Source organism: Cloeon dipterum, chromosome 2, assembly GCF_949628265.1.
Source record: "Cloeon dipterum chromosome 2, ieCloDipt1.1, whole genome shotgun sequence".
Lineage (NCBI taxonomy): Eukaryota > Metazoa > Arthropoda > Insecta > Ephemeroptera > Baetidae > Cloeon > Cloeon dipterum.
The window spans coordinates 29,021,866-29,036,507 of record NC_088787.1 but is presented as its reverse complement, the minus strand read 5'-3'; the positions used below and the strand labels follow the sequence as shown (position 1 = coordinate 29,036,507).

The following is a 14,642-nucleotide window of genomic DNA, read 5'->3' as shown; positions in this document are numbered from 1 at the left end:
CAAAAACTTTATTTTCTTTCTATTTTTACACTACCTCTTTAACAGCTATCCCCGTGGATTTATTTTGTTTACATAGGCAAACATAAACGTTTTCTTATAATTTCAAAAAACGGTATTTCTCATCTTATCTTCTCAATAAACACAGTTTGAGAGCTAACGAGTGACTAAAATGCGAGAGCTCGAATTGTTTCCGATCTTTAGCTGAGTCACAATATTACCCAAACTAACTGTGTTGGCTCTGAGCCTGAATTTTTAATGCACGCACGCCCAGCTTTCGCAAGGGAAAATTAACAAATGGCCAGGAAACTCGGTGAAGAAGCACCACCCGCCATCAATCTCTTTTCCGATACGCAAAATGCGCTCATCTGCATGTTTCTGCCAATCAATACGCGTAAACAAGGGAGCACGCAAGGAAGGCTTTTTTTATCCGCCTTTGAAACCAATTTCCATCTGCTCGCACCTTGTCAGATGACGTTGTTGCCTCCTCTGATGGAGAAACAAGGTGATTGGCGGCTGGAATAATAAAGAGAACTCACAGCCACTTAGACGAGTGATCCGGCAGAGAGATGCGCTATCACAAGTGTCAGTGAGCAATACCCTTGTCAGTTTGCAACCACTCCCCTTCTTTAATGAAAGATTGAGGGACTGTAAATAAAAAAATTATTTATACCAGTGATTGTAAGGCCAAAGATTATCAACTAAGTAGATCTTGTGAAACTGTGAAAATACCTTAACAAATTAATCAAGTGATTTTTTTAATCACAGAATTAATGAAAAAATGTTTTTTATTATGTCCTGCATTAAAAAGATTCGCTTTTTTACATACGTACTTAATTAAAATGAAAAATGAAACTGTGAGACTAGAACTTATTTTTTGTGGAGTCAAGCATCCATTGAGTCTGCATAAATTGCGTTCCCTCGTATTCATATAGACCGCTTAAGAGCAGACCTTTCCTCCCACTCCTCGCCAAAAGAGCACTTGAACAGCGGAAATGCCTGCTGATATCGCGAGGAAAAACGGTATTACCAGTCGAGGGCACCTAAATGTTTAGTCGGATCAGACAACGGCCGATAGTAATTAAAATAAGAGGCTCTTACCCCTACTTTATTACGACATGCGTGGTTGAAAGTCCTTTTTGCTTTCTAAACCTGATTCTAGCTCAGCGGCCAGCACGCCAAGGGAAGGGAAAGCAAATTGGACCGAGGGTCCCTAACGAAACAAAGAAACCGACGCTGACCAGCTCTCTTAGAGGCCTTTGAGTTTGTTGGGCTCCATTTTTGTTTTTGCCCTTATAGTTTCAGTTTCACTCATGATCTAAAAGGCACTACACTAGAGGCTTTTTCCGAAGCGTGACCGACATTTTGTTTTTATTCTCATTTCTGTCCGAAGGTGTGCAAACTTGATTTTCGCGTGCTAGCAAAAGAATCGCTCTTTCAGTATACCTCCCGGGCCAAAGGTTAATCGTGTCGAATGTAAAAAGGGGTGACACAGCACAAATCGAACGAACATGACATCTCGTTCTCATTAGCATGCACGTCCAGTGGTGGACCGGACGGCATTGTTTTTCTCCTTGTGCCACTAACACGACCCAAGTGCTTATTGCATGTTCGTTTCTGTTTGCAGCCAACACTCTGCAGCGGGACGCGAGCAAACACAAAGACGGCAGCACTAACTTGGCCAATGCCCTCGACGCCGGCGGTGCATCCAGACTACTGCCGCATTTCGACAAGGCTGCCTCCAAAAACGTGACATCCCTTTTGGGCAAGACCGCCTATCTCAACTGCAAAGTCAAGAACCTCGGCAACAAAACTGTGAGTGTTGAAAATTACTCCCCATTCCTCCAGGCAGAATTCTCCCAAAGCCGGGAAACGCTATTCTAGTTTGTTTTATGCTGTTTAAAAAGTAACTAAATGGAAAAAGTTGCATTTTTTCCTCTAGAATATTCAATTTAAATTACTTAACTGTGGAAGTCTGAACACAAACTCTTCCAATAAATTGTTAAATCTAAAATAATCAAAAAATCTCTAGAACGAGAAAAAATAACCAGATTTGTTTGCTTCGACTTTGAAAATTTTCCTACTTTAAGAAAAAATGAATTGAATATTCAGTAAATTTTCATGCAGTGGCAAATTAAGTTCCGCTTCCTTATATTCCAAATCTGATGGAATTGTATCAATGAAACTGTTTGCATTACGAAAGGTTTGAATTTGCAATTAAAAGTTTCTAGATTCAGTTCACAAGGGGAATTGTGCTTTATTATATAGCAACTAATTTGATGTGGTTGTCTAACCGTTGAGTTTGTTCGTTATAAAACCTCTCGAGCGAATTGTGTGACCATTTATTATGTGGTTTGAGTTACATAAATTTTTAATCCAAAACGAGCTGAATTCCAAAATTTAATTAAAGTAGAGTCTATCGCTTACAGCTGCGGTGTTTAATTAACGTTTATCACACGTGGCAAATAATAAACCGTAAATGGGGCTATGATGCCGTGTTTTGCATGATTTACTGCAAAGCAACGGGGTGGCGAAGCGGAATGATGAAATTCGTGTCGAATCTTGGCTTCATCGCGAATGCAATTCCGCCACACACAGTTATTTAACGCTGATAAACATTTTGCGACATCATTACGCGATGAAAATGACAATAAAGAGAGCGAAATCGATGCTGCGCGGCGGCGAGGAGATTATAACAAATGCTCAGCGCAATCGGCTTGCAGCGCCTAGCTAACAAATGAAGGGCTATATTTTATTTTACAACCATCAACAGCGAGTCGCGGCTGCCTGCCTGCCCGCCGCGTGTACACACACTGGAGCAAAGCAGAAAAGTACCATTTGTAATGTTCATTGTCAGACCCAGTCACGCCAACATTAATTTGGGAGGGAGCAAAAAATCGCGTTGCCCTTCTATTCACCTTGATGGTGGTTAATTTTTCAGGAGCTTTGTTTATGTATGCAAAATGTGTCAAGCTGGAACGTGTGCTGTTAATCTAAATAAATCCACCTTTAAACTTCGTTAACAATTCTACAAATTTAACACATGATTATTTCTTGAACTTCAATAAAGTGATAAATTAACTTGCCCCAGTAAAATCCTAACTAGTCGTTATTTTGTCTCCTTTGATTTTGACCTTTTGAGTAGTTCCCAACGTAATGAGTACAAAAGCTTCAAGGCATCCATGCATGCCAAGCTAATATAATATGGCTTTACAGCTTGTTATCCATACTCAATATTTGTTAGCAGGTAGCTGTTGACGTTTGACGGAAACAACAGCGGAATAAAATGTTCCCCTGAGCATTCTAAGCCTGACTGTTGAAAACTAATCAGAGTCTGTTTAGAATCGAGGACAAAATTTACAATTCAAACAGCCCACAAGCAAGAAAATGGAAACATAATATTAGCTTTACACGATAATTAAACTTCCTCAACTTGCATTATGCTTAGCCGCCAGGTTTTAACGAGCTCACGCGTATTCCTTCATGCATGAAATGTAGAACAGAGACGATTTGAATGTAAAAATGCTAATCGCAGCAGCAAGAACGTCGGCACTTAATTAAAGTATGCCCAGGAGCAAGTAGGCAAATTAATTGCTGGAAAAGCGGTGCACGGCGCAGGTTCGCTGTTAATCAAAGCAGCACGCGTGTCAGCCGGCAAAGAGGCGGATGGAGTGAGAGAGTAGGTCTTCCGTGGGCTAATCCGCGACTCAAAGGGACGACTTGGGATCGCTTCGCCCGCAGCTGCTTGCATCACACGTCGCCTCGGATGCCAAGCTTCAAAATGCATGTTAGTTGCGCTCCTCTTTAAGCAAAACTATCCACACTCCCACAGACTTGAAATCGCTACCTCATTTAGAAGACCGTATTACGTTGTCAGAGTTGAACATACCAGTAACATATTTGAATTAATTGCTGTGAGGGTGCAGCAAATTAAATTTGAACAAACAGATTTTGAGCTTTCCATTTCTCAAGAAGGAAAATTCTTTTAAAAGAATCCGCATCTTTCTCGTTAAACCTCCCCATAATTTGCATCTTTTTTGACAATAATTGAAGTGTTTCCTCTTGTTCATATAATTTGCGTAGTCTTCGCGCATAAAATTTGCCTAAATCATTTAAATATTAGCCTTTTTCTGGAATGAGTAAGGACCAAACAAAGGTTTCACATAAATCACTTGTCATGTACCAAAATGCAATTCCGAATGCGGCGATAAATGAGATTGTTCTTCTGCACCCATGCCATCAAGCCAGGCGAAACAAGATTTAAATTAATAACAACTCCCTCTCCGTGCTCTCCAACAGCGATTTATTTTCCTTTCCTCTAGTGTAATAAAAGAATGCCACCGGTAGAAGCAGCAGCTTTAATATCCTTCGCCGAAAATTTTTATTTCCAGCACCCGTGAGCGAGTGCATGACCCACATTCATTGCTCTGCTCTCTCTCCTCTTTCGCCCGGCGGAATCATGCAAGGACGACCGCTTTTATGGTGCCACTACACTACACTATATACACAATGCACGTATGTGTGTGTGTATAAAACGGCGTCAGAGGCTCTTGTATTTTTCCTGTGGCCGCCAAGCAAGAAATTTCTAGCGAAGCTCTTGACATCGGGCGGAACTACAAATTCCGCCGTTCTTGGAAGCCTCTGAGGGCTTAATTGCCGCACTCGATGGTAATGGAGCCGTACATTTGTACGTACAAACTAGTGCTGCTCGTGTACTGCTGCGCATGATGGTCCCTGTTTTATTGCGCTCTCCTTGCCAATGATGTGATAAACTTGTTGTCCCTCTCTTCCAGCTAGATTATTCAATTGGCTTTAAATGTTTGAAAATATTTTATGCTGTAAAAATTATAAGATGCGTTTAAAATAATTCTGCTTTTTCTTAATTTATAATATGATACTTACTTAAAAATTGAGAGTTGTTCATCCATATATTATGTTAAGTTTAAATTTCTCCTTATCATGAGCCTGTAGATTTCTATTTGGATTTCATTCCAATAACATATAAAAATTGCAAATAATTACTTAACTCTATACCAGAGTATAAAATGTTTATAGTCTATTGAGAGAAAAATTAGTTTCTTTTAACTGTTATAAGCAAGACGGCTCATTCATTAGCACAACATGCAGTATCAGGCACCGGCATCGTTAGCAAAATTCGGCAAATCTTGGGTCTTAAATAATTAAACGAAGAAGGAATGTAACAATAAGAAAATCGACCAACTTTGTTCCCTAGCGTGCAAGGCAAGGCGCATGGGAGGTGACGAATCCTGCCAGCCAGCAAGGCCGCATGCAAATGAGTCTCGTATTTATGCTGGAAAAGATGGTTTTTAAATATTTATGAAAGCAAAAGTTTCACGCTGCAGCCTCCTCCTTTTCTTTGCCGGCAATTTTCAGTCCGGCGACGCATTTCTAACATGGTAATGCCCTTTTGAATATTACCCCCTCGAAATTTCGTGTCCTCGAGACGGATTTAGGCGCTGCTTCGCCGCCAACCAAGGCGTGCGAACGACGCAAAAGCTGCTAAAAATGGAGAACACACAAAGTGAAAAGCGTAAAAGCGCGTAAAAGTATGAATTTCGGTCGCAGTCGCTGGCTGGCTGGCAGACGAGATGTTGCGGCTTTTAATAGAATAGCTGTCGAGCCCCGTGAGAGGGTTCCGACGAGTTGCACCCTAAAGGAAAGCAATTTTCTGATCTGATCACTTTTGACAAAAGGCGGTGAATCCCATTTCGGAAACTACGAGTGCCGCTCTCTGTTGGCTTCATCCATTTTGCATTGAGTGGAAACTAATTTGCATATATTTTGCCTAGCAATCTCATAAATTTGGAAAGGAATGAAATCTGCAAATTTGAACTTTGCTACCTCATAACAAATTGTTCTGAAAAAAGAAATTGTATCACCTCTTTTTTAGATTTGTGCATTCAGACTTTCTCTCTTTATTTCTAGTACCCTTTTTAAAGAATTAGAGCTTGTTATTTGATTTACTCAGCAATTTTATTCACTTCATTGTTTCTCATTCCATATTTCCTGTTTTTTTATCAGATTAAATGTTAACAATTATTCAAAATCACTCTTCAATTTTATGAGAAATTTATTCCAATCAGCTTATAGTTTAAAATCATTCTGCTTCAGCGTGTGTTTAGGAACTAAGATATAATTCTATGAAAAATCGAATCTGCCGGGGTGTATGCCCTCCTACACGCAGATATTATCAAAGTTAGCGGCAGGTTGGCGGTGGAGGCAGTGTCGACGGAACAGATTGAATTTGCTCTCAGGTGAAGCGGTTTATCTCGGTCGCTCGCGCTGTATTTGCGAGAGTGTGTGTGTGTCGCTGACGCCCTTCGATCGCGGCTTGCTTCTTAAAAACTCTAGGCAGGAATTGAAATACACCCAGGGGAAGGAGGTGCGCGACAGCACGAGCAATAAAATGCAATATGATCCGGCATGAGAGGGGATAAGGAAATAGTTTCGCCAAGGCCGAAACGGGCTCGTGTTTGAAAAACGATAGCTGCTACTCTCTTTCTCTCTTTGCGATTTTGTCGCCGGATAACGGGCCGTTTGCTTACATAAAAAGTGCCTGCGAGGCGAAATTTGAAAGGCATCGACGGCGATGAATTGCATATTGATACAAATTACCATATGGGCGCTCCCGCCGCCGCCTCATGATGTAAATAGAGGCCGCGGGGAAATTTATTGCGTGGCTGATGTGACGTCTATAAATTTGAGAGAGTAATGGGAAGCGGCTGAAACAAAAATCACGCCTTTTCTCGCAAGTAACAAAAAGCTTAATCCGTTGCGTTGGTCACATCCAAGTGTAGAGTAGCGGAGGAAAACTAATTTCCTTGCCAGAGCGTCCTCCGACAAGCTTCGCCGGGGAGTTTTATTTCTCTTTTATGACGTGGGGTGCGTCTCAATTTGTTTTCTGGGTCACCCTCGACCACGAGCGCAAGCAGTAAGTCCTAGCTGCTGATTTGTGCCGGCGCTTCCCCCAGGACGAGTTAAGTCCGCTTTCCTTTCCCGCCGGTGTCTTATGTTTCTGGAATCTCACATAATCAACAATTTGTCTTCTCATATCCGCTCTTGCTTAAGGATATTGCTCCCCCTGAAGAAAGGGAAACGTCGAAATTGGATTAATGAAAAGCCAAAAAGGGGCCAAATTTCTGTCTCCTTATCGCTTTCTGCATTATTTGCTTTTGAGGGAATTCTCGCATAGCTGATTAAGGCGGAGTAAAGCGTGCGGGTGCTGTTCAGCAGGGAGATGTGATTATTTTATCGGAAATATCATGCGAATCCAGGGAAAAAAGTCAGTCCACTGGGAAATCCCTCTCGTTCGCTGGCAAGCACACTATGACGGACGAAAGGAGTAAATAATTCGCTTTTGCGAGGCTTCAAAACAAAAGCCCGCCGAGACCGTGTATGTTTGTTTGCTTTGCAAAGCGCTTAGTGAGTTTCTCCCCAGAACGAGAGCAGCTCGCGTGTGCGAAACGACGGCATCTACTGATCTAATTCCGCTGCAGTCGACAACTTTTCATCATCACATATATACGTGTACAAGTTTGTGTGTCAGCGGAAAGAATTGACGTCTATCGGGTTTTCACACACACAAACACGGATTTGTCCGCCGCACAGTCGTCGATTCTGTTTCCAATACCTTCTTGCCTTTAAATTCCGCAGTAAAAAAGCAATCACATCGATTTATCGGTGAAAATGTACACTGACGTTTCGCGCGACAAATCACTCTAGGGAAGAAAAAGCGGAGGAAAACGCGCACGAGCCAGATTAATTCGCAATAAAAAGAAGTCTGCAGGGAAAGCAATTTAGTTCAAGGAGGCCGTGCGGTTGGCTGGAATTTCAACAGAATATGTGTGTGTGCTCTCTTTTTCTTCGGTCTTTGTTTGCTGATATTCACAAGCCATCAATCAATCTCCTTCCAAAAAGTCAATGGCATGATCGAAGTGATTTTCATCCAAAATGTTTATCCAATAAAAACGAAATACTTTATATTAATTCTAATGTTGCAATGGTCTGTGCATTCTTTGTGAGATACGGTGAGAAATGGTCTCTGATTTTTGGTTCTGGGAATTCCCGTCCTGGGAATTCATGCTTTCGGCCTCAGTGTTCCAATCCCTCCCCTTGCTGGAAATGTTTGAACAAAAGAGGGCATCGCGTGTTCTCTTTGCGATTTTGTGTCTGTTGCTTTTGTGTTTACTTACATTATGAAAAATGTTTGATACTCCACATTGCTTCACATGATGCTATGGAGTGCGTGTGGTTATAAAGCCTATATTTTTACGAGAGCATACAATTAGTTACTATTAGTAAAGCCGTACACGACTTTGTTATTTCGCTAAAAGCAAAAGCCGCTAAAATAATTTTCCACCTCTTAAACGCTTTGTTCATGTCCTTAAGATATCAAAAGGCGTCTTTTTTTGTCGCATTTAGACCAAAACATTTGTTCATATATCTCGTAGAATTTTATCACTCGTAAATATTTTACAAACCGTGTAATTTTCGTGGCCTTGAAAGCTATCGTATTGTGCAGATCTGTGTGTATTTTGTGAAACGCTGTCCTCATATCTTAATCCCTGGAGACATTGCTATAAACGAATTATTTATTTTCTACTCCGGATGCAAGCAGGGCCACTTCATCTCTGCGTTGACGTCTGCCAGTGACATTCTTTCTTTTCAAATTAAGTTGTCGCAACTAGCACGGTGGAAAATGTAATTTTCGTTCGTTTTGATGCATTACCCGGCAGACTGGATTTCTGGCCGAGCAGCGAACACACAACACACACGAGGCGGGCGCTCAATCAACGGAGCTCGTTGGCTCGAGACATTTCTCATCCACTGCGTGTGGCCGACGAGCGGCACCAGCACAGATCATGGCCGATGTCAAGCGCGGTGACGAAGCTCTTCTCTGGAAAATAAGCAGCTCGCGCGTGTGCTTCTATTGGATCGGTCCGTTTCATTTCCGTTACACTCGGGCTGGCGAAGTACGTGTCAAACGCCTGCTTTTTGCTCTCGCTCTCGCGCCCAAAGCACTTTTCTCGTCTTTCGGGAAATCTTGCTTACAGGATCCGAGAAGAGAAATATAGAGAGAAAAGAAATGCCCCCCGGAATTCGACGCATAAAGAAGCAGCCGGGAAATAGCCGTAAAAAGGTGGCCGTTTTATATTCGTCTTTGGATAATCTGGCGGCAGTTATCTTTTTTATAGGTTGCGCTCGGAAATGCGCCAGAGCGGCTGTAAAAAATGCGCTCGTTCCGATCGGTCCGTGCTCTCTGACCACGCATTGATCACACGTACGCTCAAGTAAGCAGGGCGAATTTATGGGACACCAACGGCAAAATACTATATTGTGTCTGCCGGATTTCTGGCTTATTTCTATTCATTTCCAAGCTTCAGAAACCTCGGTTCGGAGAAATTGATTTGATGGGATGGAACTAATGTCTCGAAGACTGATGGGTTTGCAACGTTCACTAGTTAAAATATTGAAATGTCCTACATCTTTTTTTAAATTTACTATTAGGTATTAAAATTTATATTTTTCCCAATAAATGTTGTGCTTAACATTCTCGATAATAAGACGTGTGGAGTACGCACCGTGTAAAATCAATTCGCACTTCCTGATTGTCATGATATTCCGTCACAACCAACCGCAAACACCTCGGGGAGCCACGCAACTGTAAGTTCAGACAATTAATAGAGTTGGTTGTGCAAGTCGCGGCTCAGTGTGCTGGTGCTGCAGGCTTCTCGGTCGGCGGCTGTTCATTACGAAAGTTAGCCGTTCTTGGCGCGGTGATATACACACACCGTCGGCATAATTTTCTAGCATTAATTCTCGGCAGACCGTCTCTTATCAGAAAAGCCGCACGCCGCCTGGCCTGATCCGCAGCCGCTTGCTCGCTTTCCCTGCTGTTGGCCATGTTGTTTGCCGCGCCACGGGTACGCAAACAAGGGCTGGTTATGTATGTGTGTGTGTGTTTAATTAACTCAGGTCAGACGTAAACCAACTCATCACGCCGTGTTATTCCAGTGTCTATATTATTGTTTCAATTAGCCCGGCCGGTGGGTGTAATAATCTATTTTATCCTCTAAAGAGCGCCGCACCGATGCCAGCCAAGGAGCCGAGTTCCAAGGGAGCAACAACTGCGTTGACTAGATTTATCTTCACTCGTTCGTTCTAGAAACACAGGACGATCATCTGCGTCTTTGGATTGTGATCTCTGCCTTGAGTCCAGAGGTTTAATTAGATCTCGTGAAAGCTTTCTATAGGTTTTCCCGCAAAACCATTTGAGAATTATAATATCCCATCAGATGGTAATCGGTTATTCAGGGTTGGAATTTGCGTACCGCCGCCGGTGATGATATTGTTGCGGTCGGTGCGGATCCAATCGCAGCACAGATGCCGCTTTTCCATGCAAATTGCGACGGGAGAAAAGAAATGAAGGCGAAAAGTTTGCTCGGGCAGCGGCGGTTCGTTTGTCGAGCCGCAATTACTGTCAAGCCGGCTACTTTCCAACTTTCCGAGAGGCAATTAGTGCAAGAAAATTGGTCCCAGAACAAAGGAAAGACAATCTGCTCCGCCTTGCATTCATTTACCCCGCATAAAGGTAGAATTTCTGCTTTTGACGATTCTTGGCCGCTTTATTTCCATCAATAGAGTGAAAATTGCACTGCGAGTCAATTACGCGAAAAAACGCTTTTTTTCCCTCGAGCACAGTGTGTGCTCACGTACATGGTTTAATTTACCACAATTTATGCTAATAATTCTGCATTTCCTTGGACGAGAAGAGACCAGCAGCAAGTGTCCAGTTGTTTACGAACACAGGCCAGAATCAGGAAAACAAAAATACCAACAAGCCCGACGCTGGCAACTATTTGCCGAGCAGGAGTTTGCCGAGAGCCGGGTTTGTCGGTCTAGTCGACGCCGCGAGCACTCACCCGCTCTAGTGCGTACGTTCGCAGAGCAAGATTTATTTTTTTGCAGTGCACGAGAGCCGGCCGTAAATCGAGACACGAAAAGAGCGAACACGTAAAATGAAATGTGCTTGGTGCGGGGAAGGTGGGGCGTGCAGACCTTTCTACACGACCTTGGTGACACAGAGTATGTACACCGATCAAGGTCACTTTTCCGTGACAACGGTGCCGTGAAAGGCGATATTTGTCTGCCTGTGAGCATAGACGAGGAAAACGGCTTTTTTGTTTATAGAACCGGATCATTGAATCACGAATTAGTTTATTTTTGTTCCCTTTTATCAAGTGTCTCTTACTCTCGGAGCTGACGGCATTTTTCCGACTCAGTCGGGCGGTATATATAACTTTTTGTATGAAAATCTTCTTGGCAATTTAACTGTGAATTTGTTTTTCGTTTTCTACCCAAGATTTTTGCTTGAAACAATAGAAGAACCTATTTATATTTAAATGAAGTTTTTGAGTTATATCCTTGATGGCCGACTTGTTAGTTCAATTGGCACTACTTTTAACTAGTCAGACGCCTTTCCACTGGTCCAGCAGATGATGTACCAAGTTAAAGGTTTTTGGCAACTGCCTTTAATCACGTAAGAAAATTCCCTAAAAAAGTAAAAAAAACTGGCACAAAAATCGACGTGAGAATCTTTCTCAAGCAGCACTTTACTAATTTTGAAAAAAGCGACTTCATTTCCTACGGAGAGGTGCACGCAGCGTGTGATTCACCTCATCTGAGCGAAAAACTGCGGACGAGAAAAGTGGAGGAATAAAGAACCTGCGTACGTGCGATACACGAGCGAATTTATTTTTGCGTTCGGAGAGGATTTTTGCGGGGCCAATTTTTTGTCGTCGGCTGGCGCGCGGGGTCACGCATTAGACGCGCCTTTACATAGGCCCTTTCGCGTTGCTCTGTCGGCCATTACCAAGAGAGCGAGCGAGCGAGCGGCATGAGACGACTGGTGAATAAAAAGGGCGCCGCGAAACGAGAGAAGAAAGAGGCAATAAGTCGGAGCAGCTCTTAACCACACGTACTCGACCGACTTTTGTATGTGTGTATGCGCCGGCAAGCGCGCTCGCGCACACACACGTCGTCCCTGCAAAATGCTGCACGGGTGAGATAACACGGTAAACAGGCACCGAAAAGAGCACCACTAAAACTTTACGGCCAGAAATTAATCTTTGTATGGTTTAAAGTTAGAGCCCTGCACCACCGCCACCACCACCGCGTCTCCCCGATGATTAAACCCACCAACTTTTTCCCCAGCCGCTTTTTAATAACAAAAAGATTTGCCACGTCGCTTTGAGATAAAGGACCTGCCAGGGCCTCCTGAATTATGGGCCGCTTGCCCGCCTCCAAGGACGCACCGAATTTGCATCTTTTATATATAACACTACAATTTTCTCTTTTTTAATTCCTCTTATTTCTTTATTTAAGATTGGCCGCATTTTTATCAATTTCACCACTTTCAGATATTTTTCTAAAGTTTTATTCCTTGATAAGGATGAATTTTGATAAAAACCCGAAGCAAAGAATCAGTCTAAAAATTAATGTGCAACTTCTATAAGATTTCAAATTGTGCGACGAGTTTTTCGGCGTCCTCATTGGACATTATACCAATTTAACGTATTTTGTGAAGCTGCAAAAAGCCGACTATTTTCCCTATTTTCTGACAGCAGCAGCCTCTCTCGCTTCATCAGAGCAAAGTGGTATTTCTTGTAAGCAGCAAATTAAACGGCCCCTTTGCCAAGTTGGTCCATTTCTCGCAGTGTACTTTGCCGCTTTTAATCTCTGGCCCAGAGAACTCGTCCCAATTGGGACTGCAAACTTTGCGTTTGCACGACAGACGCTGTTAATCTCTGAAACGCCTGGTGGCAATTTAATTTGCACAAGAAAAATAACAGTTCTGAAGCGGCCGGACCACCGTGCAGCTGACAGCGGCTTATGATTTAACCAAGTTATGCTTTTTGCCGGACGGTCGCGACGTGCAGGTTGCATAGCCCAGCCCGCCGCTTGATGAATGCCAAAAGCTGCCGTCGGCGGGAGACGCTTGCCTTATCTGCAAGCATTTTTAGGCAAATTGCGTGCGTCCAGGCTCGGCTTTTTTGCTACGTTAGCCTCGCTTTCAATTTTTTTCTGCCGCAAAATCCCACGCAAAATGCGGGTTGGTCGGATTGTTGGCTGGTCGGTTGGCTGGTCGCTGCGAGCTAAACAGCGTCTGCTGTTTTTAACGAGCGAGCTCAATTTTTCGAGTTGAAAATTTCATGTTGTGTGCGAGCAAGCGAGTGAACGCGTGCGCGTCAAAAAAGCAGTCGGCTCGGAAAATATATAAGTTTGTTTTCCGCAGGTTTCGCTTTGACAACTCCAACCCGGGCGAAAAGGCTCTCTGTTGTTTGACGACGCAAATTCAGAAAGAAACCGATTCAAGCTCCTCTACTGAAAGAAAACATTTGCCAAGTTCTGGTTTTGCAGTTTTGCAGCAAAACGACGTTGATATAAAAAAAGTTATCAAGAGGATCTACAAATGGGTGTCATTACTGGCAATTAGGCACTGCGTAATAGTTTACGCCGGGACAGAATTTACGATGTTGACTGTTACATAAAGCTTAGAATGGAGTCAATAGACATGATTTACATTTTGTTTCCAAGTGGTTGGAACTGCTCCGCAAGATATTCCACTGCGGAAGGACTCGTGTTATGTCCTTGAAGCCTGGCCTAAATTTATGCCCATTAAAGTACTCTCGCCGCTCGCAGCACTCAATTGGCGTTGCAACAAGAAAAGTTGTGTTACCACTGCTGCCTTGGAATAAATTCCCCTTGCCCGACCGCCGGCCCCACTTCTGCTGTCGAGTTCGGCTAATGTCCTCTTCGAGTGGAATCCAGGTTCCACGGACTGGTTTGCAAGATAATTGCCTCCTCATCCCAACAGCCTAAGTAAATCAAACGGTCGATTCGCATGCTGGGGCCTTTCACTCGGCAAATTGTAAATTTATTTTTGAACGGTTGAAATTATTGAAGATTGAACAGGAAATTGAAATAGGATAAATACTAAAACCTAAAAAATGAAATACAAGTAAATCAACAGAATTAAAAATAAAGTCTACGAATTCGGCAAACATAAATCTGAGCCAAGCTTTCTCTGTAAATGTTTACAATATCTATTTGTTCAGTAGAAATTGTCCATACACAGTATAGAGTGTGCTCTTATCGAGACGCAAGCATTGATTTTATACTGTCGGCAATGTTTCGCCCAATTTAAAAGAGCTCGCAAGAATTTTCTCGATGTCGAGAGTCGGAAATCGAAGTCGACGAGCCGTAGCATGTCACGTGACAGCATTCTCCAGCGACGCGACTCGGTTCAGAACTGCGGGTGTGAGCTGACCATTGCTTTGGACTATAAACAGCGAGAGCATACAGCTTTTAAAACGCCACTCTTAATATACTACTGCAGATTTATACCAAAGCCGCTCACAACCAGTCATGAATAACATCCCACTCATTTTTTGCATGCCAAGATTAGTATGATAAGGTCGATTTTGTGCTTGATCAAGCATATTTTGAAGATGTGATATTCAGAATAAATTTGTATCGCAGGTACCAAATTACTCTTTCTCCGGCGTATCTCTTCAAATCACAGCTAATTAAGCCTAATAAAATGTCGTTCTTCAAGATTCCTC

At 42.8% G+C, this 14,642-nt stretch overlaps 1 protein-coding gene across 2 annotated transcripts in view; it reads left to right on the top strand.

Annotated features, from left to right (window-relative positions):
- The window catches only part of LOC135935437 (lachesin-like), a 176,396-nt gene that overhangs the window by 112,278 nt on the left and 49,476 nt on the right, over positions 1–14,642 (top strand). For both annotated transcript variants that reach the window (XM_065477740.1, XM_065477739.1), the window contains exon 2: positions 1,625–1,812. In XM_065477740.1, the coding sequence (XP_065333812.1) occupies positions 1,625–1,812 (188 nt within the window). The remainder of the gene's footprint in view (positions 1–1,624; positions 1,813–14,642) is intronic.